This window comes from Oncorhynchus mykiss, unplaced genomic scaffold (assembly GCF_013265735.2).
Source record: "Oncorhynchus mykiss isolate Arlee unplaced genomic scaffold, USDA_OmykA_1.1 un_scaffold_87, whole genome shotgun sequence".
Classification (NCBI taxonomy): Eukaryota; Metazoa; Chordata; class Actinopteri; order Salmoniformes; family Salmonidae; genus Oncorhynchus; species Oncorhynchus mykiss.
Genome location: NW_023493659.1, coordinates 2,339,333 through 2,364,332, shown reverse-complemented (window position 1 = coordinate 2,364,332; position 25,000 = coordinate 2,339,333). Strand labels below are relative to the sequence as shown.

General features: G+C 45.1%; 1 protein-coding gene across 1 annotated transcript in view; it reads right to left on the bottom strand.

The window, feature by feature from the left end:
• Window positions 1–25,000, bottom strand: part of LOC118946995 (bifunctional heparan sulfate N-deacetylase/N-sulfotransferase 4-like) — a 109,795-nt gene that overhangs the window by 22,006 nt on the left and 62,789 nt on the right. Inside the window, exons 9-10 of the mRNA XM_036971943.1 lie at window positions 8,291–8,473; window positions 8,013–8,109 (exon numbers count right to left, since the gene is read on the bottom strand). Coding sequence (XP_036827838.1) covers window positions 8,013–8,109; window positions 8,291–8,473 — 280 coding nt within the window. The remainder of the gene's footprint in view (window positions 1–8,012; window positions 8,110–8,290; window positions 8,474–25,000) is intronic.

The following is a 25,000-nucleotide window of genomic DNA, read 5'->3' as shown; positions in this document are numbered from 1 at the left end:
ACTCTCTCTCTCTCTACTACTCTCTCTCTCTACTCTCTCTCTCTCTACTACTCTCTCTCTCTCTATTACTCTCTCTCTCTACTACTCTCTCTCTCTACTACTCTCTCTATAACTCTCTCTCTCTATTACTCTCTCTCTCTCTACTACTCTCTCTCTCTCTACTACTCTCTCTCTACTACTCTCTCTCTCTCTACTACTCTCTCTCTCTATTACTCTCTCTCTCTCTACTACTCTCTCTCTATTACTCTCTCTCTCTATTACTCTCTCTCTCTATTACTCTCTCTCTCTATTACTCTCTCTCTCTCTACTACTCTCTCTCTACTACTCTCTCTCTCTACTCTCTCTCTCTCTACTACTCTCTCTCTCTCTATTACTCTCTCTCTCTACTCTCTCTCTCTCTACTACTCTCTCTCTCTCTATTACTCTCTCTCTCTACTACTCTCTCTACTACTCTCTCTCTCTACTACTCTCTCTATAACTCTCTCTCTCTATTACTCTCTCTCTCTATTACTCTCTCTCTCTATTACTCTCTCTCTCTATTACTCTCTCTCTCTACTACTCTCTCTCTCTACTACTCTCTCTATTACTCTCTCTCTCTATTACTCTCTCTCTCTATTACTCTCTCTCTCTATTACTCTCTCTCTCTCTACTACTCTCTCTCTATTACTCTCTCTCTCTATTACTCTCTCTCTCTATTACTCTCTCTCTCTACTACTCTCTCTCTATTACTCTCTCTCTATTACTCTCTCTCTCTACTACTCTCTCTACTACTCTCTCTCTCTCTCTATTACTCTCTCTCTCTATTACTCTCTCTCTCTACTACTCTCTCTCTACTACTCTCTCTCTACTACTCTCTCTCTCTACTACTCTCTCTCTATTACTCTCTCTCTCTCTACTACACTCTCTCTCTATTACTCTCTCTCTCTATTACTCTCTCTCTCTATTACTCTCTCTCTCTATTACTCTCTCTCTCTATTACTCTCTCTCTCTACTACTCTCTCTCTACTACTCTCTCTCTCTACTCTCTCTCTCTCTACTACTCTCTCTCTCTCTATTACTCTCTCTCTCTACTCTCTCTCTCTCTACTACTCTCTCTCTCTCTATTACTCTCTCTCTCTACTACTCTCTCTCTCTACTACTCTCTCTATTACTCTCTCTCTCTCTACTACTCTCTCTCTCTCTACTACTCTCTCTATTACTCTCTCTCTCTATTACTCTCTCTCTCTCTACTACTCTCTCTATTACTCTCTCTCTCTATTACTCTCTCTCTCTATTACTCTCTCTCTCTATTACTCTCTCTCTATTACTCTCTCTCTCTACTACTCTCTCTCTCTCTACTACTCTCTCTATTACTCTCTCTCTCTATTACTCTCTCTCTCTACTACTCTCTCTCTATTACTCTCTCTCTCTATTACTCTCTCTCTCTACTACTCTCTCTCTCTATTACTCTCTCTCTCTATTACTCTCTCTCTCTACTACTCTCTCTCTCTACTACTCTCTCTCTCTATTACTCTCTCTCTCTCTACTACTCTCTCTCTCTATTACTCTCTCTCTCTCTACTACTCTCTCTCTCTATTACTCTCTCTCTCTCTACTACTCTCTCTCTCTCTACTACTCTCTCTACTACTCTCTCTCTCTATTACTCTCTCTCTCTACTACTCTCTCTCTCTATTACTCTCTCTCTCTCTACTACTCTCTCTCTCTATTACTCTCTCTCTCTCTACTACTCTCTCTCTCTATTACTCTCTCTCTCTCTACTACTCTCTCTCTCTATTACTCTCTCTCTCTCTACTACTCTCTCTCTCTATTACTCTCTCTCTCTCTACTACTCTCTCTCTCTCTACTACTCTCTCTATTACTCTCTCTCTCTATTACTCTCTCTCTCTCTACTACTCTCTCTATTACTCTCTCTCTCTCTACTACTCTCTCTCTATTACTCTCTCTCTCTATTACTCTCTCTCTCTACTACTCTCTCTCTCTATTACTCTCTCTCTCTATTACTCTCTCTCTATTACTCTCTCTCTCTACTACTCTCTCTACTACTCTCTCTCTCTCTACTACTCTCTCTCTATTACTCTCTCTCTCTCTACTACACTCTCTCTCTATTACTCTCTCTCTCTATTACTCTCTCTCTCTATTACTCTCTCTCTCTATTACTCTCTCTCTCTATTACTCTCTCTCTCTACTACTCTCTCTCTACTACTCTCTCTCTCTACTCTCTCTCTCTCTACTACTCTCTCTCTCTCTATTACTCTCTCTCTCTACTCTCTCTCTCTCTACTACTCTCTCTCTATTACTCTCTCTCTCTATTACTCTCTCTCTCTACTACTCTCTCTCTCTACTACTCTCTCTATTACTCTCTCTCTCTCTACTACTCTCTCTCTCTCTACTACTCTCTCTATTACTCTCTCTCTCTATTACTCTCTCTCTCTATTACTCTCTCTCTCTATAACTCTCTCTCTCTATTACTCTCTCTCTCTACTACTCTCTCTCTCTACTACTCTCTCTCTCTCTACTACTCTCTCTCTATTACTCTCTCTCTCTACTACTCTCTCTATTACTCTCTCTCTCTATTACTCTCTCTCTCTATTACTCTCTCTCTCTATTACTCTCTCTCTCTACTACACTCTCTCTCTATTACTCTCTCTCTCTACTACTCTCTCTCTCTACTACTCTCTCTCTCTACTACTCTCTCTCTCTACTACTCTCTCTATAACTCTCTCTCTCTACTACTCTCTCTCTCTACTCTCTCTCTCTCTACTACTCTCTCTCTCTACTACTCTCTCTCTCTACTACTCTCTCTCTCTCTACTACTCTCTCTCTCTATTACTCTCTCTCTCTACTACACTCTCTCTCTATTACTCTCTCTCTCTACTACTCTCTCTCTCTACTCTCTCTCTCTCTACTACTCTCTCTCTCTACTACTCTCTCTCTCTCTACTACTCTCTCTCTACTACTCTCTCTCTCTCTACTACTCTCTCTCTCTACTCTCTCTCTCTCTACTACTCTCTCTCTCTCTACTACTCTCTCTCTACTACTCTCTCTCTCTACTACTCTCTCTCTCTACTCTCTCTCTCTCTACTACTCTCTCTCTACTACTCTCTCTCTCTCTACTACTCTCTCTCTCTACTCTCTCTCTCTCTACTACTCTCTCTCTCTCTATTACTCTCTCTCTCTACTACTCTCTCTCTCTACTACTCTCTCTCTCTACTCTCTCTCTCTCTACTACTCTCTCTCTACTACTCTCTCTCTCTCTACTACTCTCTCTCTCTACTCTCTCTCTCTCTACTACTCTCTCTCTCTCTCTACTCTCTCTCTCTCTACTCTCTCTCTCTCTCTATAACTCTCTCTCTCTATTACTCTCTCTCTCTATTACTCTCTCTCTCTATTACTCTCTCTCTCTACTACTCTCTCTCTCTACTACTCTCTCTCTCTACTCTCTCTCTCTCTACTACTCTCTCTCTCTACTCTCTCTCTCTCTACTACTCTCTCTCTCTCTATTACTCTCTCTCTCTACTACTCTCTCTCTCTATTACTCTCTCTCTATTACTCTCTCTCTCTATTACTCTCTCTCTCTACTACTCTCTCTCTCTACTACTCTCTCTCTCTACTCTCTCTCTCTCTACTACTCTCTCTCTCTCTCTACTACTCTCTCTCTCTCTATTACTCTCTCTCTCTACTACTCTCTCTCTACTACTCTCTCTCTCTCTATAACTCTCTCTCTCTACTACTCTCTCTCTCTATTACTCTCTCTCTCTACTACTCTCTCTCTCTACTACTCTCTCTCTCTACTACTCTCTCTCTCTACTACTCTCTCTATAACTCTCTCTCTCTACTACTCTCTCTCTCTACTCTCTCTCTCTCTACTACTCTCTCTCTCTACTACTCTCTCTCTCTACTACTCTCTCTCTCTCTACTACTCTCTCTCTCTATTACTCTCTCTCTCTACTACACTCTCTCTCTATTACTCTCTCTCTCTACTACTCTCTCTCTCTACTCTCTCTCTCTCTACTACTCTCTCTCTCTACTACTCTCTCTCTCTCTACTACTCTCTCTCTACTACTCTCTCTCTCTCTACTACTCTCTCTCTCTACTCTCTCTCTCTCTACTACTCTCTCTCTCTCTACTACTCTCTCTCTACTACTCTCTCTCTCTACTACTCTCTCTCTCTACTCTCTCTCTCTCTACTACTCTCTCTCTACTACTCTCTCTCTCTCTACTACTCTCTCTCTCTACTCTCTCTCTCTCTACTACTCTCTCTCTCTACTACTCTCTCTCTCTCTCTACTACTCTCTCTCTACTACTCTCTCTCTCTACTACTCTCTCTCTCTACTCTCTCTCTCTCTACTACTCTCTCTATTACTCTCTCTCTCTCTACTATCTCTCTCTCTACTACTCTCTCTCTCTACTACTCTCTCTCTACTACTCTCTCTATCTACTCTCTCTCTCTACTACTCTCTCTCTACTACTCTCTCTCTCTACTCTCTCTCTACTACTCTCTCTCTCTACTAATCTCTCTCTACTACTCTCTCTCTCTCTACTACTCTCTCTCTCTACTACTCTCTCTCTACTACTCTCTCTATCTACTCTCTCTCTCTACTACTCTCTCTCTACTACTCTCTCTCTCTACTACTCTCTCTCTCTACTACTCTCTCTCTACTACTCTCTCTCTCTACTACTCTCTCTCTCTACTACTCTCTCTCTACTACTCTCTCTATCTACTCTCTCTCTCTACTACTCTCTCTCTACTACTCTCTCTCTCTACTCTCTCTCTACTACTCTCTCTCTCTACTACTCTCTCTCTATTACTCTCTCTCTCTACTACTCTCTCTCTCTCTACTAATCTCTCTCTACTACTCTCTCTATCTACTCTCTCTCTCTACTACTCTCTCTCTATTACTCTCTCTCTCTACTACTCTCTCTCTCTCTACTACTCTCTCTACTACTCTCTCTCTCTCTCTATTACTCTCTCTCTCTACTACTCTCTCTCTACTCTCTCTCTCTACTACTCTCTCTCTCTCTACTACTCTCTCTATCTACTCTCTCTCTACTCTCTCTCTCTCTACTACTCTCTCTCTACTACTCTCTCTCTCTACTACTCTCTCTCTACTACTCTCTCTATCTACTCTCTCTCTCTCTCTACTACTCTCTCTCTCTACTCTCTCTCTACTACTCTCTCTCTCTACTAATCGCTCTCTACTACTCTCTCTATCTACTCTCTCTCTCTACTACTCTCTCTCTCTACTCTCTCTCTCTCTACTACTCTCTCTCTCTACTACTCTCTCTCTACTACTCTCTCTATCTACTCTCTATCTCTCTACTACTCTCTCTCTCTCTACTACTCTCTCTGTCTACTCTCTCTCTCTACTACTACTCTCTCTCTCTACTCTCTCTCTCTACTCTCTCTCTCTCTACTACTCTCTCTCTCTACTCTCTCTACTACTCTCTCTCTCTCTCCCAAGGTTGATGCACTGAGCTTTACCCTCTCTACTACTCTCTCTCTCTACTACTCTCTCTCTCTCTACTACTCTCTCTCTACTACTCTCTCTCTCTACTCTCTCTCTCTCTACCACTCTCTCTCTCTACTACTCTCTCTCTACTACTCTCTCTCTCTCTCTCTACTCTCTCTCTCTACTACTCTCTCTCTATTACTCTCTCTCTACTACTCTCTCTCTCTACTACTCTCTCTCTCTACTACTCTCTCTCTACTACTCTCTCTCTCTCTCTCTACTCTCTCTCTCTCTACTACTCTCTCTCTACTACTCTCTCTCTACTACTCTCTCTCTCTACTATTACTCCCTCTCTCTCTATTACTCTCTCTCCCTGTCTCTCCCTGTCTCTCAATTCAATTCAATTAAATTTGCTTTATTTGCGTGATGCGACAATGTACATATTGTAGCAACAATAACCAAGTCTCTCTCTCTCTCATTCTCTCTCTTCTCTTCTCTGCTCTTCTCTTCTCTTGTCTTCTCTTGTCTCTGTAATCTCTCACCAGGTGAACAATGAGAGAGACAGTGAAGGAGAGGTCAAGAGAGAGAGACAGAGAGAGAGAGAGAGAGAGAGAGAGAGAGAGACAGAGAGAGAGACAGAGAGAGAGAGACAGAGACAGAGAGAGACAGAGAGAGAGAGAGAGAGAGAGAGCGAGAGAGAGACAGAGAGAGAGAAAGAGAGACAGAGAGAGACAGAGAGAGACAGAGAGAGACAGAGAGAGAGAGAGAGAGAGAGAGAAAGATACTAACTCAGAGATGTTAAATATATCTTCCTTGTCAAACGCCTGCTGTCGCTATGGGCCCCTAACAACGACCCCCTGGCCAATCAGGGAGTAGATGTGACTCTGGTACCTAGCAGCCAAAGTGCAGTGCGTGCGTGCGCGCGTGCGTGTGTGTGTGTGTGTGTGTGAGTGTGTGTGTGTGTATTAATGTGTGTGTGTGTGTGTATTAAGTGATGCGGGGGTCAGCTGTTTGTTCACCCGCTCGCAATTGCTAATAACTCAAACGGCCAACTGTGATAAAATGAGAATCTGAGACCCTAACCTGCTAATATCGAAAATACACTGTGAATCTGAGACCCTAACCTGCTAATATAGAAAACACACTGTGAATCTGAGACCCTGACCTGCTAATATAGAAAACACACTGTGAATCTGAGACCCTAACCTGCTAATATAGAAAACACACTGTGAATCTGAGACCCTAACCTGCTAATATAGAAAACACACTGTGAATCTGAGACCCTAACCTGCTAATATAGAAAACACACTGTGAATCTGAGACCCTAACCTGCTAATATAGAAAACACACTGTGAATCTGAGACCCTGACCTGCTAATATAGAAAACACACTGTGAATCTGAGACCCTGACCTGCTAATATAGAAAACACACTGTGAATCTGAGACCCTAACCTGCTAATATAGAAAATACACTGTGAATCTGAGACCCTAACCTGTTAATATAGAAAACACATTGTGAATCTGAGACCCTAACCTGTTAATATAGAAAACACACTGTGAATCTGAGACCCTGACCTGCTAATATAGAAAACACACTGTGAATCTGAGACCAGACCCTAACCTGCTAATATAGAAAACACACTGTGAATCTGAGACCCTAACCTGCTAATATAGAAAACACACTGTGAATCTGAGACCCTGACCTGCTAATATAGAATACACACTGTGAATCTGAGACCCTGACCTGCTAATATAGAATACACACTGTGAATCTGAGACCCTAACCTGCTAATATAGAAAACACACTGTGAATCTGAGACCCTAACCTGCTAATATAGAAAACACACTGTGAATCTGAGACCCTAACCTGCTAATATAGAATACACACTGTGAATCTGAGACCAGACCCTAACCTGCTAATATAGAAAACACACTGTGAATCTGAGACCCTGACCTGCTAATATAGAAAACACACTGTGAATCTGAGACCCTAACCTGCTAATATAGAAAACACACTGTGAATCTGAGACCCTAACCTGTTAATATAGAAAACACACTGTGAATCAGAGACCCTAACCTGCTAATATAGAAAACACACTGTGAATCTGAGACCCTAACCTGCTAATATAGAAAACACACTGTGAATCTGAGACCCTAACCTGTTAATATAGAAAACACACTGTGAATCAGAGACCCTAACCTGCTAATATAGAAAACACACTGTGAATCTGAGACCCTAACCTGCTAATATAGAAAACACACTGTGAATCTGAGACCCTAACCTGTTAATATAGAAAACACACTGTGAATCTGAGACCCTAACCTGCTAATATAGAAAACACACTGTGAATCTGAGACCCTAACCTGTTAATATAGAAAACACACTGTGAATCTGAGACCCTAACCTGTTAATATAGAAAACACACTGTGAATCTGAGACCAGACCCTAATGTTCTCTCTATTCAAGCAGTGGATATAACTAGGAGTCAACCTGTGCATCACTAGTGTGTGTGTGTGTGTGTGTGTGTGTGTGTGTTTGTGCATATTTGTGTGTGTGTGTACCTGTCTTCTGTGGTCCGATGACGAGAGCCTTGGGCAGCCTATCACAGGTCTTCTCCTTGGACCAGATGTCTCTGTGCCTCTTGTCATCACACGGGTTCTACAGAGAGAGAGACACACACACACACACACACACACACACACACACACACACACACACACACACACACACACACACACACACACACACACACACACACACACACACACACACACACACACACACTCTGTGTTTCTGGGCCAGTTGTAGAGGAGGTCAGGGGTCAGGGGTTAGAGGTTACCTGCCAGAGAGGCTGTCTCTGCTGCGGGAACAGGGTGAAGTATCTCTGGGCCAGCTGCAGAGGAGGTAGAGTGTCTAGCTGGAGGTGTGTCCAGGTAGAGAGGAAGTCAGCCAGGTGGAGGAATGTGTACAGACCCAGACGGTCATTGCCGTAGTTTGACAGGTGGGTCATAAACACACTGATCTGGAAGGGGGGAGGACACACAGGAAGAAGGAAGTTGACTCCACTGTTGAATTCAACAACTATTTCCTCATCATCTGAATATAGAAGTCCTAGTTCACCCTGTGATGTTTCATCTGAATATAGAAGTCCTAGTTCACCCTGTGATGTTCCCTTCCTTCTGAAGTCTACTCTACTCCCCACTCATCATCTGAATATAGAAGTCCTAGTTCACCCTGTGATGTTCCCTTCCTCCTGAAGTCTACTCTACTCCCCACTCATCATCTGAATATAGAAGTCCTAGTTCACCCTGTGATGTTCCCTTCCTCCTGAAGTCTACTCTACTCCCCACTCATCATCTGAATATAGAAGTCCTAGTTCACCCTGTGATGTTCCCTTCCTCCTGAAGTCTACTCTACTCCCCACTCATCATCTGAATATAGAAGTCCTAGTTCACCCTGTGATGGTCCCTTCCTCCTGAAGTCTACTCTACTCCCCACTCATCATCTGAATATAGAAGTCCTAGTTCACCCCGTGATGGTCCCTTCCTCCTGAAGTCTACTCTACTCCACACTCATCATCTGAATATAGAAGTCCTAGTTCACCCTGTCATGTTCCATCTGAATATAGAAGTCCTAGTTCACCCTGTGATGTTCCATCTGAATATAGAAGTCCTAGTTCACCCTGTGATGTTTCATCTGAATATAGAAGTCCTAGTTCACCCTGTGATGGTCCCTTCCTCCTGAAGTCTACTCTACTCCCCACTCATCATCTGAATATAGAAGTCCTAGTTCACCCTGTGATGTTCCCCTCCTCCTGAAGTCTCCTCTACTCCCCACTCATCATCTGAATATAGAAGTCCTAGTTCACCCTGTGATGTTTCATCTGAATATAGAAGTCCTAGTTCACCCTGTGATGTTCCCTTCCTCCTGAAGTCTACTCTACTCCCCACTCATCATCTGAATATAGAAGTCCTAGTTCACCCTGTGATGTTCCCTTCCTCCTGAAGTCTACTCTACTCCCCACTCATCATCTGAATATAGAAGTCCTAGTTCACCCTGTCATGTTTCATCTGAATATAGAAGTCCTAGTTCACCCTGTGATGGTCCCTTCCTCCTGAAGTCTACTCTACTCCCCACTCATCATCTGAATATAGAAGTCCTAGTTCACCCCGTGATGGTCCCTTCCTCCTGAAGTCTACTCTACTCCCCACTCATCATCTGAATATAGAAGTCCTAGTTCACCCTGTCATGTTCCATCTGAATATAGAAGTCCTAGTTCACCCCGTGATGTTCCCTTCCTCCTGAAGTCCACTCTACTCCCCACTCATCATCTGAATATAGAAGTCCTAGTTCACCCTGTGATGGTCCCTTCCTCCTGAAGTCTACTCTACTCCCCACTCATCATCTGAATATAGAAGTCCTAGTTCACCCTGTGATGGTCCCTTCCTCCTGAAGTCTACTCTACTCCCCACTCATCATCTGAATATAGAAGTCCTAGTTCACCCTGTCATGTTTCATCTGAATATAGAAGTCCTAGTTCACCCTGTGATGGTCCCTTCCTCCTGAAGTCTACTCTACTCCCCACTCATCATCTGAATATAGAAGTCCTAGTTCACCCTGTCATGTTTCATCTGAATATAGAAGTCCTAGTTCACCCTGTGATGGTCCCTTGCTCCTGAAGTCTACTCTACTCCCCACTCATCATCTGAATATAGAAGTCCTAGTTCACCCTGTGATGGTCCCTTCCTCCTGAAGTCTACTCTACTCCCCACTCATCATCTGAATATAGACGTCCTAGTTCACCCTGTCATGTTTCATCTGAATATAGAAGTCCTAGTTCACCCTGTGATGGTCCCTTCCTCCTGAAGTCTACTCTACTCCCCACTCATCATCTGAATATAGAAGTCCTAGTTCACCCTGTCATGTTTCATCTGAATATAGAAGTCCTAGTTCACCCCGTGATGTTCCCTTCCTCCTGAAGTCTACTCTACTCCCCACTCATCATCTGAATATAGAAGTCCTAGTTCACCCTGTGATGTTCCCTTCCTCCTGAAGTCTACTCTACTCCCCACTCATCATCTGAATATAGAAGTCCTAGTTCACCCTGTGATGGTCCCTTCCTCCTGAAGTCTTCTCTACTCCCCACTCATCATCTGATTATAGAAGTCCTAGTTCACCCTGTGATGTTCCCTTCCTCCTGAAGTCTACTCTACTCCCCACTCATCATCTGAATATAGAAGTCCTAGTTCACCCTCTGATGGTCCCTTCCTCCTGAAGTCTACTCTACTCCCCACTCATCATCTGAATATAGAAGTCCTAGTTCACCCTGTGATGGTCCCTTCCTCCTGAAGTCTACTCTACTCCCCACTCATCATCTGAATATAGAAGTCCTAGTTCACCCCGTGATGGTCCCTTCCTCCTGAAGTCTACTCTACTCCCCACTCATCATCTGAATATAGAAGTCCTAGTTCACCCTGTGATGGTCCCTTCCTCCTGAAGTCTACTCTACTCCCCACTCATCATCTGAATATAGAAGTCCTAGTTCACCCTGTGATGTTCCCTTCCTCCTGAAGTCTACTCTACTCCCCACTCATCATCTGAATATAGAAGTCCTAGTTCACCCTGTGATGTTCCCTTCCTCCTGAAGTCTACTCTACTCCCCACTCATCATCTGAATATAGAAGTCCTAGTTCACCCTGTCATGTTCCATCTGAATATAGAAGTCCTAGTTCACCCTGTCATGTTCCATCTGAATATAGAAGTCCTAGTTCACCCTGTCATGTTCCATCTGAATATAGAAGTCCTAGTTCACCCCGTGATGTTCCCTTCCTCCTGAAGTCTTCTCTACTCCCCACTCATCATCTGAATATAGAAGTCCTAGTTCACCCTGTCATGTTCCATCTGAATATAGAAGTCCTAGTTCACCCCGTGATGTTCCCTTCCTCCTGAAGTCCACTCTACTCCCCACTCATCATCTGAATATAGAAGTCCTAGTTCACCCCGTGATGTTCCCTTCCTCCTGAAGTCCACTCTACTCCCCACTCATCATCTGAATATAGAAGTCCTAGTTCACCCTGTGATGTTCCCTTCCTCCTGAAGTCTACTCTACTCCCCACTCATCATCTGAATATAGAAGTCCTAGTTCATCCTGTGATGTTCCCTTCCTCCTGAAGTCTACTCTACTCCCCACTCATCATCTGAATATAGAAGTCCTAGTTCACCCTGTGATGGTCCCTTCCTCCTGAAGTCTACTCTACTCCCCACTCATCATCTGAATATAGAAGTCCTAGTTCACCCTGTGATGTTCCCTTCCTCCTGAAGTCTACTCTACTCCCCACTCATCATCTGAATATAGAAGTCCTAGTTCACCCTGTGATGGTCCCTTCCTCCTGAAGTCTACTCTACTCCCCACTCATCATCTGAATATAGAAGTCCTAGTTCACCCCGTGATGGTCCCTTCCTCCTGAAGTCTACTCTACTCCCCACTCATCATCTGAATATAGAAGTCCTAGTTCACCCTGTGATGGTCCCTTCCTCCTGAAGTCTACTCTACTCCCCACTCATCATCTGAATATAGAAGTCCTAGTTCACCCCGTGATGTTCCATCTGAATATAGAAGTCCTAGTTCACCCTGTGATGTTCCCTTCCTCCTGAAGTCTACTCTACTCTCCACTCATCACCTGAATATAGAAGTCCTAGTTCACCCTGTCATGTTTCCTTCCTCCTGAAGTCTACTCTACTCCCCACTCATCATCTGAATATAGAAGTCCTAGTTCACCCCGTGATGTTCCATCTGAATATAGAAGTCCTAGTTCACCCTGTGATGTTCCATCTGAATATAGAAGTCCTAGTTCACCCTGTCATGTTTCATCTGAATATAGAAGTCCTAGTTCACCCTGTGATGTTTCATCTGAATATAGAAGTCCTAGTTCACCCCGTGATGGTCCCTTCCTCCTGAAGTCTACTCTACTCCCCACTCATCATCTGAATATAGAAGTCCTAGTTCACCCTGTCATGTTTCATCTGAATATAGAAGTCCTAGTTCACCCTGTGATGTTTCATCTGAATATAGAAGTCCTAGTTCACCCTGTGATGTTTCATCTGAATATAGAAGTCCTAGTTCACCCTGTGATGTTTCATCTGAATATAGAAGTCCTAGTTCACCCTGTGATGTTTCATCTGAATATAGAAGTCCTAGTTCACCCTGTCATGTTCCATCTGAATATAGAAGTCCTAGTTCACCCTGTGATGTTTCATCTGAATATAGAAGTCCTAGTTCACCCTGTGATGTTTCATCTGAATATAGAAGTCCTAGTTCACCCTGTCATGTTCCATCTGAATATAGAAGTCCTAGTTCACCCTGTGATGTTTCATCTGAATATAGAAGTCCTAGTTCACCCTGTGATGTTCCATCTGAATATAGAAGTCCTAGTTCACCCTGTGATGTTTCATCTGAATATAGAAGTCCTAGTTCACCCTGTCATGTTCCATCTGAATATAGAAGTCCTAGTTCATCCCGTGATGTTTCATCTGAATATAGAAGTCCTAGTTCACCCTGTCATGTTTCATCTGAATATAGAAGTCCTAGTTCACCCTGTGATGTTCCCTTCCTCCTGAAGTCTACCCTACTCCCCACTCATCATCTGAATATAGAAGTCCTAGTTCACGCTGTCATGTTCCATCTGAATATAGAAGTCCTAGTTCACCCTGTGATGGTCCCTTCCTCCTGAAGTCTACTCTACTCCCCACTCATCATCTGAATATAGAAGTCCTAGTTCACCCTGTGATGGTCCCTTCCTCCTGAAGTCTACTCTACTCCCCACTCATCATCTGAATATAGAAGTCCTAGTTCACCCCGTGATGTTCCCTTCCTCCTGAAGTCTACTCGACTCCCCACTCATCACCTGAATAGAGAAGTCCTAGTTCACCCTGTCATGTTTCATCTGAATATAGAAGTCCTAGTTCACCCTGTGATGTTCCATCTGAATATAGAAGTCCTAGTTCACCCTGTCATGTTTCATCTGAATATAGAAGTCCTAGTTCACCCTGTGATGTTTCATCTGAATATAGAAGTCCTAGTTCACCCCGTGATGGTCCCTTCCTCCTGAAGTCTACTCTACTCCCCAATCATCATCTGAATATAGAAGTCCTACTTCACCCTGTCATGTTTCATCTGAATATAGAAGTCCTAGTTCACCCTGTGATGTTTCATCTGAATATAGAAGTCCTAGTTCACCCTGTGATGTTTCATCTGAATATAGAAGTCCTAGTTCACCCTGTGATGTTCCATCTGAATATAGAAGTCCTAGTTCACCCTGTGATGTTTCATCTGAATATAGAAGTCCTAGTTCACCCTGTGATGTTTCATCTGAATATAGAAGTCCTAGTTCACCCTGTGATGTTTCATCTGAATATAGAAGTCCTAGTTCACCCTGTCATGTTCCATCTGAATATAGAAGTCCTAGTTCACCCTGTGATGTTTCATCTGAATATAGAAGTCCTAGTTCACCCTGTGATGTTTCATCTGAATATAGAAGTCCTAGTTCACCCTGTCATGTTTCATCTGAATATAGAAGTCCTAGTTCACCCTGTCATGTTTCATCTGAATATAGAAGTCCTAGTTCACCCTGTGATGTTTCATCTGAATATAGAAGTCCTAGTTCACCCCGTGATGGTCCCTTCCTCCTGAAGTCTACTCTACTCCCCACTCATCATCTGAATATAGAAGTCCTAGTTCACCCTGTCATGTTTCATCTGAATATAGAAGTCCTAGTTCACCCTGTGATGTTTCATCTGAATATAGAAGTCCTAGTTCACCCTGTGATGTTTCATCTGAATATAGAAGTCCTAGTTCACCCTGTGATGTTTCATCTGAATATAGAAGTCCTAGTTCACCCTGTGATGTTTCATCTGAATATAGAAGTCCTAGTTCACCCTGTCATGTTCCATCTGAATATAGAAGTCCTAGTTCACCCTGTGATGTTTCATCTGAATATAGAAGTCCTAGTTCACCCTGTGATGTTTCATCTGAATATAGAAGTCCTAGTTCACCCTGTCATGTTCCATCTGAATATAGAAGTCCTAGTTCACCCTGTGATGTTTCATCTGAATATAGAAGTCCTAGTTCACCCTGTGATGTTCCATCTGAATATAGAAGTCCTAGTTCACCCTGTGATGTTCCCTTCCTCCTGAAGTCTACCCTACTCCCCACTCATCATCTGAATATAGAAGTCCTAGTTCACGCTGTCATGTTCCATCTGAATATAGAAGTCCTAGTTCACCCTGTGATGGTCCCTTCCTCCTGAAGTCTACTCTACTCCCCACTCATCATCTGAATATAGAAGTCCTAGTTCACCCTGTGATGGTCCCTTCCTCCTGAAGTCTACTCTACTCCCCACTCATCATCTGAATATAGAAGTCCTAGTTCACCCCGTGATGTTCCCTTCCTCCTGAAGTCTACTCTACTCCCCACTCATCACCTGAATAGAGAAGTCCTAGTTCACCCTGTCATGTTTCATCTGAATATAGAAGTCCTAGTTCACCCTGTGATGTTCCATCTGAATATAGAAGTCCTAGTTCACCCTGTCATGTTTCATCTGAATATAGAAGTCCTAGTTCACCCTGTGATGTTTCATCTGAATATAGAAGTCCTAGTTCACCCCGTGATGGTCCCTTCCTCCTGAAGTCTACTCTACTCCCCAATCATCATCTGAATATAGAAGTCCTACTTCACCCTGTCATGTTTCATCTGAATATAGAAGTCCTAGTTCACCCTGTGATGTTTCATCTGAATATAGAAGTCCTAGTTCACCCTGTGATGTTTCATCTGAATATAGAAGTCCTAGTTCACCCTGTGATGTTCCATCTGAATATAGAAGTCCTAGTTCACCCTGTGATGTTTCATCTGAATATAGAAGTCCTAGTTCACCCTGTGATGTTTCATCTGAATATAGAAGTCCTAGTTCACCCTGTGATGTTTCATCTGAATATAGAAGTCCTAGTTCACCCTGTCATGTTCCATCTGAATATAGAAGTCCTAGTTCACCCTGTGATGTTTCATCTGAATATAGAAGTCCTAGTTCACCCTGTGATGTTTCATCTGAATATAGAAGTCCTAGTTCACCCTGTCATGTTCCATCTGAATATAGAAGTCCTAGTTCACCCTGTGATGTTTCATCTGAATATAGAAGTCCTAGTTCACCCTGTCATGTTCCATCTGAATATAGAAGTCCTAGTTCACCCCGTGATGTTTCATCTGAATATAGAAGTCCTAGTTCACCCTGTCATGTTTCATCTGAATATAGAAGTCCTAGTTCACCCTGTGATGTTCCCTTCCTCCTGAAGTCTACCCTACTCCCCACTCATCATCTGAATATAGAAGTCCTAGTTCACGCTGTCATGTTCCTGTTAAAGAGCGTGAATGAGGACCCAAAAGCGAATTAACAAAACAGAGTTACTTTAATGACGAAAACAAAACGTAGGCTCAGACGGACAGGCAGATTCCGACAGGACAGGACAAGGTTGCAGCAAACATGACGATAGTCTGGTTCAGGCATGAAACACAAACAAACAAACAAGAATCCGACAAGGACAGGAGCAGAAACAGAGAGAGATATAGGGACCTAATCAGAGGGAAAAAGGGAACAGGTGGGGAACGGGGTGAATGGGTAATTAGGAGGAGACAAGGCACAGCTGGGGAAAAGAGGGGGAGAAAAGGTAACATAACAACGACCAGCAGAGGGAGACAGGGTGAAGGGAAAGGACAGAGACAAGACAACATGACAGTACATGACAGTACCCCCCCACTCACCGAGCGCCTCCTGGCGCACTCGAGGAGGAAGCCTGGCGGCAACGGAGGAAATCATCGATCAGCGCACGGTCCAGCACGTCCCGAGAGGGAACCCAACTCCTCTCCTCAGGACCGTACCCCTCCCAATCTACTAGGTACTGATGACCACGGCCCCGAGGACGCATGTCCAAAATCCTACGGACCCTGTAGATGGGTGCGCCCTCGACAAGGATGGGGGGGGGGGGGGGAAGACGAGCGGGGGCGCGAAGAACGGGCTTGACACAGGAGACATGGAAGACCGGGTGGACGCGACGAAGATATCGCGGCAGAAGAAGTCGCACTGCGACAGGGTTAATGATTTGAGAAATACGGAACGGACCAATGAACCGCGGGGTCAACTTGCGAGAAGCGGTCTTAAGGGGAAGGTTCTGAGTGGAGAGCCAAACTCTCTGACTGCGACAATATCTAGGACTCTTAGTTCTACGCTTATTAGCAGCTCTCACAGTCTGCGCCCTATAACGGCAAAGTGCAGACCTGACCCTCTTCCAGGTGCGCTCGCAACGTTGGACAAAAGCCTGAGCGGAGGGGACGCTGGACTCGGCGAACTGAGATGAGAACAGCGGAGGCTGGTACCCGAGGCTACTCTGAAAAGGAGATAGCCCTGTCGCAGACGAAGGAAGCGAGTTGTGGGCGTATTCTGCCCAGGGGAGCTGTTCTGACCAGGACGCAGGGTTGCGAAAAGAAAGACTGCGTAAGATGCGACCAATAGTCTGATTGGCCCGTTCTGCTTGACCGTTAGACTGGGGGTGAAAGCCGGAAGAGAGACTGACGGAAGCCCCAATCAAACGGCAAAACTCCCTCCAAAATTGAGACGTGAATTGCGGACCTCTGTCCGAAACGACGTCTGACGGAAGGCCATGAATTCTGAAAACATTCTCGATGATGATTTGTGCCGTCTCTTTAGCAGAAGGAAGCTTAGCAAGGGGAATAAAATGAGCCGCCTTAGAAAACCTGTCGACAACCGTAAGAATAACAGTCTTCCCCGCTGACGAAGGCAGTCCGGTGACAAAATCTAAGGCGATGTGAGACCACGGTCGAGAGGGAATGGGAAGCGGCCTGAGACGGCCGGCAGGAGGGGAGTTACCGGACTTAGTCTGCGCGCAGACCGAACAAGCAGCCACGAAACGACGCGTGTCATGCTCCCGGGTGGGCCACCAAAAACGCTGGCGAATGGAAGCAAGCGTACCCCGAACGCCAGGGTGGCCGGCTAACTTGGCAGAGTGAGCCCACTGAAGAACGGCCAGACGAGTAGGAACGGGAACGAAAAGAAGGTTCCTAGGACAAGCGCGCGGCGACGGAGTGTGAGTGAGCGCTTGCTTTACCTGCCTCTCAATTCCCCAGACAGTCAACCCGACAACACGCCCCTCAGGGAGAATCCCCTCGGGGTCAGTGGAGGCTACTGAAGAACTGAAGAGACAAGATAAAGCATCAGGCTTGGTGTTCTTAGAGCCCGGACGATAAGAAATCACGAACTCGAAACGAGCGAAAAACAGCGCCCAACGCGCCTGACGCGCATTAAGTCGTTTGGCAGAACGGATGTACTCAAGGTTCCTATGGTCAGTCCAAACGACAAAAGGAACGGTCGCCCCCTCCAACCACTGTCGCCATTCGCCTAGGGCTAACCGGATGGCGAGCAGTTCGCGGTTTCCCACATCATAGTTACGTTCCGACGGGGACAGGCGATGAGAAAAATACGCGCATGGGTGGACCTTGTCGTCAGAGAGGGAGCGCTGAGAAAGAATGGCTCCCACGCCCACCTCTGACGCGTCAACCTCGACAACGAACTGTCTAGAGACGTCAGGTGTAACAAGGATAGGAGCGGATGTAAAACGATTCTTGAGGAGATCAAAAGCTCCCTGGGCGGAAACGGACCACTTAAAGCACGTCTTGACAGAAGTAAGGGCTGTGAGAGGAGCTGCCACCTGACCGAAATTACGGATGAAACGACGATAGAAGTTCGCGAAGCCGAGAAAGCGCTGCAGCTCGACGCGTGACTTAGGAGCGGGCCAATCAATGACAGCTTGGACCTTAGCGGGATCCATCTTAATGCCTTCAGCGGAAATAACAGAACCGAGAAATGTGACGGAGGAGGCATGAAAAGTGCACTTCTCAGCCTTCACAAAAAGACAATTCTCTAAAAGGCGCTGGAGGACACGTCGAACGTGCTGAAGATGAATCTGGAGTGACGGTGAAAAAATCAGGATATCGTCAAGGTAAACGAAAACAAAGATGTTCAGCATGTCTCTCAGGACATCATTGACTAATGCCTGAAAGACAGCTGGAGCGTTAGCGAGGCCGAAAGGAAGAACCCGGTATTCAAAGTGCCCTAACGGAGTGTTAAACGCCGTCTTCCACTCGTCCCCCTCCCTGATGCGCACGAGATGGTAAGCGTTACGAAGGTCCAACTTAGTGAAAAACCTGGCTCCCTGCAGGATCTCGAAGGCTGAAGACATAAGAGGAAGCGGATAACGATTCTTAACTGTTATGTCATTCAGCCCTCGATAATCTATGCAGGGGCGCAGAGACCCGTCCTTCTTCTTGACAAAAAAAAACCCCGCTCCGGCGGGAGAGGAGGAGGGGACTATGGTACCGGCGTCAAGAGCTACAGACAAATAATCCTCGAGAGCCTTACGTTCGGGAGCCGACAGAGAGTATAGTCTACCCCGGGGGGGAGTGGTTCCCGGAAGGAGATCAATACTACAATCATACGACCGGTGTGGAGGAAGAGAGGTGGCCCTGGACCGACTGAACACCGTGCGCAGATCGTGATATTCCTCCGGCACCCCTGTCAAATCACCAGGCTCCTCCTGTGAAGAAGAGACAGAGGAAACAGGAGGGATAGCAGACATTAAACATTTCACATGACAAGAGACGTTCCAGGAGAGGATAGAATTACTAGACCAATTAATGGAAGGATTATGACAAACTAGCCAGGGATGGCCCAAAACAACAGGTGTAAAAGGTGAACGAAAAATCAAAAAAGAAATGGTTTCGCTATGATTACCAGAAACAGTGAGGGTTAAAGGTAGCGTCTCACGCTGAATCCTGGGGAGAGGACTACCATCCAGGGCGAACAAGGCCGTGGACTCCCTTAACTGTCTGAGAGGAATGTCATGTTCCCGAGCCCAGGTCTCGTCCATAAAACAGCCCTCCGCCCCAGAGTCTATTAAGGCACTGCAGGAAGCTGACGAACCGGTCCAGCGTAGATGGACCGACAAGGTAGTGCAGGATCTTGAAGGAGAGACAGGAGTAGTAGCGCTCACCAGTAGCCCTCCGCTTACTGATGAGCTCTGGCTTTTACTGGACATGAAGTGACAAAATGACCAGCAGAACCGCAATAGAGACAGAGGCGGTTGGTGATTCTCCGTTCCCTCTCCTTAGTCGAGATGCGGATACCTCCCAGCTGCATAGGCTCAGCTCCCGAGCCGGCAGAGGAAGATGGTAGTGATGCGGAGAGGGGGGCAACGGAGAACGCGAGCTCCTTTCCACGAGCTCGGTGACGAAGATCAACCCGTCGCTCAATGCGAATAGCGAGTTCAATCAAGGAATCCACGCTGGAAGGAACCTCCCGGGAGAGAATCTCATCCTTTACCTCTGCGCGGAGACCCTCCAGAAGACGAGCGAGCAAAGCCGGCTCGTTCCAGCCACTGGAGGCAGCAAGAGTGCGAAACTCAATAGAGTAGTCTGTTATGGATCGATTGCCTTGACATAGGGAAGACAGGGCCCTGGAAGCCTCCTCCCCAAAAACAGATCGATCAAAAACCCGTATCATCTCCTCCTTAAAGTCCTGATACTGGTTAGTACACTCAGCCCTTGCCTCCCAGATTGCCGTGCCCCACTCACGAGCCCGTCCAGTAAGGAGAGATATGACGTAGGCGACACGAGCAGTGCTCCTGGCGTAAGTGTTGGGCTGGAGAGAAAACACAATATCACACTGGGTGAGGAACGAGCGGCATTCAGTGGGCTCCCCAGAGTAACACGGCGGGTTATTGATTCTGGGCTCCGGAGATTCGAAAGCCCTGGAAGTGGCCGGTGGATCGAGGCGGAGATGGTGAACCTGTTCTGTGAGGTTGGAGACTTGGGTGGCCAGGGTCTCAACGGCATGTCGAGCAGCAGACAATTCCTGCTCGTGTCTGCCTAGCATCGCTCCCTGGATCTCGACGGCTGAGTGGAGAGGATCCGAAGTCGCTGGGTCCATTCTTGGTCGGATTCTTCTGTTAAAGAGCGTGAATGAGGACCCAAAAGCGAATTAACAAAACAGAGTTACTTTAATGACGAAAACAAAACGTAGGCTCAGACGGACAGGCAGATTCCGACAGGACAGGACAAGGTTGCAGCAAACATGACGATAGTCTGGTTCAGGCATGAAACACAAACAAACAAACAAGAATCCGACAAGGACAGGAGCAGAAACAGAGAGAGATATAGGGACCTAATCAGAGGGAAAAAGGGAACAGGTGGGGAACGGGGTGAATGGGTAATTAGGAGGAGACAAGGCACAGCTGGGGAAAAGAGGGGGAGAAAAGGTAACATAACAACGACCAGCAGAGGGAGACAGGGTGAAGGGAAAGGACAGAGACAAGACAACATGACAGTACATGACAGTTCCATCTGAATATAGAAGTCCTAGTTCACCCTGTGATGGTCCCTTCCTCCTGAAGTCTACTCTACTCCCCACTCATCATCTGAATATAGAAGTCCTAGTTCACCCTGTGATGGTCCCTTCCTCCTGAAGTCTACTCTACTCCCCACTCATCATCTGAATATAGAAGTCCTAGTTCACCCCGTGATGTTCCCTTCCTCCTGAAGTCTACTCTACTCCCCACTCATCACCTGAATAGAGAAGTCCTAGTTCACCCTGTCATGTTTCATCTGAATATAGAAGTCCTAGTTCACCCTGTGATGTTCCATCTGAATATAGAAGTCCTAGTTCACCCTGTCATGTTTCATCTGAATATAGAAGTCCTAGTTCACCCTGTGATGTTTCATCTGAATATAGAAGTCCTAGTTCACCCCGTGATGGTCCCTTCCTCCTGAAGTCTACTCTACTCCCCAATCATCATCTGAATATAGAAGTCCTACTTCACCCTGTCATGTTTCATCTGAATATAGAAGTCCTAGTTCACCCTGTGATGTTTCATCTGAATATAGAAGTCCTAGTTCACCCTGTGATGTTTCATCTTAATATAGAAGTCCTAGTTCACCCTGTGATGTTTCATCTGAATATAGAAGTCCTAGTTCACCCTGTGATGTTCCATCTGAATATAGAAGTCCTAGTTCACCCTGTGATGTTTCATCTGAATATAGAAGTCCTAGTTCACCCTGTGATGTTTCATCTGAATATAGAAGTCCTAGTTCACCCTGTGATGTTTCATCTGAATATAGAAGTCCTAGTTCACCCTGTGATGTTTCATCTGAATATAGAAGTCCTAGTTCACCCTGTGATGTTTCATCTGAATATAGAAGTCCTAGTTCACCCTGTCATGTTCCATCTGAATATAGAAGTCCTAGTTCACCCTGTGATGTTTCATCTGAATATAGAAGTCCTAGTTCACCCTGTGATGTTCCATCTGAATATAGAAGTCCTAGTTCACCCTGTGATGTTTCATCTGAATATAGAAGTCCTAGTTCACCCTGTCATGTTCCATCTGAATATAGAAGTCCTAGTTCACCCCGTGATGTTTCATCTGAATATAGAAGTCCTAGTTCACCCTGTCATGTTTCATCTGAATATAGAAGTCCTAGTTCACCCTGTGATGTTCCCTTCCTCCTGAAGTCTACCCTACTCCCCACTCATCATCTGAATATAGAAGTCCTAGTTCACCCTGTCATGTTCCATCTGAATATAGAAGTCCTAGTTCACCCTGTGATGGTCCCTTCCTCCTGAAGTCTACTCTACTCCCCACTCATCATCTGAATATAGAAGTCCTAGTTCACCCTGTGATGGTCCCTTCCTCCTGAAGTCTACTCTACTCCCCACTCATCATCTGAATATAGAAGTCCTAGTTCACCCTGTGATGTTCCCTTCCTCCTGAAGTCTACTCTACTCCCCACTCATCATCTGAATATAGAAGTCCTAGTTCACCCTGTCATGTTTCATCTGAATATAGAAGTCCTAGTTCACCCTGTGATGTTTCATCTGAATATAGAAGTCCTAGTTCATCCTGTGATGGTCCCTTCCTCCTGAAGTCTACTATACTCCCCACTCATCATCTGAATATAGAAGTCCTAGTTCACCCCGTGATGTTCCCTTCCTCCTGAAGTCTACTCTACTCCCCACTCATCATCTGAATATAGAAGTCCTAGTTCACCCTGTGATGGTCCCTTCCTCCTGAAGTCTACTCTACTCCCCACTCATCATCTGAATATAGAAGTCCTAGTTCACCCCGTGATGTTCCCTTCCTCCTGAAGTCTACTCTACTCCCCACTCATCATCTGAATATAGAAGTCCTAGTTCACCCTGTCATGTTTCATCTGAATATAGAAGTCCTAGTTCACCCCGTGATGTTCCCTTCCTCCTGAAGTCTACTCTACTCCCCACTCATCATCTGAATATAGAAGTCCTAGTTCACCCTGTGATGTTCCCTTCCTCCTGAAGTCTACTCTACTCCCCACTCATCATCTGAATATAGAAGTCCTAGTTCACCCTGTGATGGTCCCTTCCTCCTGAAGTCTACTCTACTCCCCACTCATCATCTGAATATAGAAGTCCTAGTTCACCCTGTGATGGTCCCTTCCTCCTGAAGTCTACTCTACTCCCCACTCATCATCTGAATATAGAAGTCCTAGTTCACCCCGTGATGTTCCCTTCCTCCTGAAGTCTACTCTACTCCCCACTCATCACCTGAATAGAGAAGTCCTAGTTCACCCTGTCATGTTTCATCTGAATATAGAAGTCCTAGTTCACCCTGTGATGTTCCATCTGAATATAGAAGTCCTAGTTCACCCTGTCATGTTTCATCTGAATATAGAAGTCCTAGTTCACCCTGTGATGTTTCATCTGAATATAGAAGTCCTAGTTCACCCCGTGATGGTCCCTTCCTCCTGAAGTCTACTCTACTCCCCAATCATCATCTGAATATAGAAGTCCTACTTCACCCTGTCATGTTTCATCTGAATATAGAAGTCCTAGTTCACCCTGTGATGTTTCATCTGAATATAGAAGTCCTAGTTCACCCTGTGATGTTTCATCTTAATATAGAAGTCCTAGTTCACCCTGTGATGTTTCATCTGAATATAGAAGTCCTAGTTCACCCTGTGATGTTCCATCTGAATATAGAAGTCCTAGTTCACCCTGTGATGTTTCATCTGAATATAGAAGTCCTAGTTCACCCTGTGATGTTTCATCTGAATATAGAAGTCCTAGTTCACCCTGTGATGTTTCATCTGAATATAGAAGTCCTAGTTCACCCTGTCATGTTCCATCTGAATATAGAAGTCCTAGTTCACCCTGTGATGTTTCATCTGAATATAGAAGTCCTAGTTCACCCTGTGATGTTTCATCTGAATATAGAAGTCCTAGTTCACCCTGTCATGTTCCATCTGAATATAGAAGTCCTAGTTCACCCTGTGATGTTTCATCTGAATATAGAAGTCCTAGTTCACCCTGTGATGTTCCATCTGAATATAGAAGTCCTAGTTCACCCTGTGATGTTTCATCTGAATATAGAAGTCCTAGTTCACCCTGTCATGTTCCATCTGAATATAGAAGTCCTAGTTCACCCCGTGATGTTTCATCTGAATATAGAAGTCCTAGTTCACCCTGTCATGTTTCATCTGAATATAGAAGTCCTAGTTCACCCTGTGATATTCCCTTCCTCCTGAAGTCTACCCTACTCCCCACTCATCATCTGAATATAGAAGTCCTAGTTCACCCTGTCATGTTCCATCTGAATATAGAAGTCCTAGTTCACCCTGTGATGGTCCATTCCTCCTGAAGTCTACTCTACTCCCCACTCATCATCTGAATATAGAAGTCCTAGTTCACCCTGTGATGGTCCCTTCCTCCTGAAGTCTACTCTACTCCCCACTCATCATCTGAATATAGAAGTCCTAGTTCACCCTGTGATGTTCCCTTCCTCCTGAAGTCTACTCTACTCCCCACTCATCATCTGAATATAGAAGTCCTAGTTCACCCTGTCATGTTTCATCTGAATATAGAAGTCCTAGTTCACCCTGTGATGTTTCATCTGAATATAGAAGTCCTAGTTCACCCTGTGATGGTCCCTTCCTCCTGAAGTCTACTATACTCCCCACTCATCATCTGAATATAGAAGTCCTAGTTCACCCCGTGATGTTCCCTTCCTCCTGAAGTCTACTCTACTCCCCACTCATCATCTGAATATAGAAGTCCTAGTTCACCCTGTGATGGTCCCTTCCTCCTGAAGTCTACTCTACTCCCCACTCATCATCTGAATATAGAAGTCCTAGTTCACCCCGTGATGTTCCCTTCCTCCTGAAGTCTACTCTACTCCCCACTCATCATCTGAATATAGAAGTCCTAGTTCACCCTGTCATGTTTCATCTGAATATAGAAGTCCTAGTTCACCCCGTGATGTTCCCTTCCTCCTGAAGTCTACTCTACTCCCCACTCATCATCTGAATATAGAAGTCCTAGTTCACCCTGTGATGTTCCCTTCCTCCTGAAGTCTACTCTACTCCCCACTCATCATCTGAATATAGAAGTCCTAGTTCACCCTG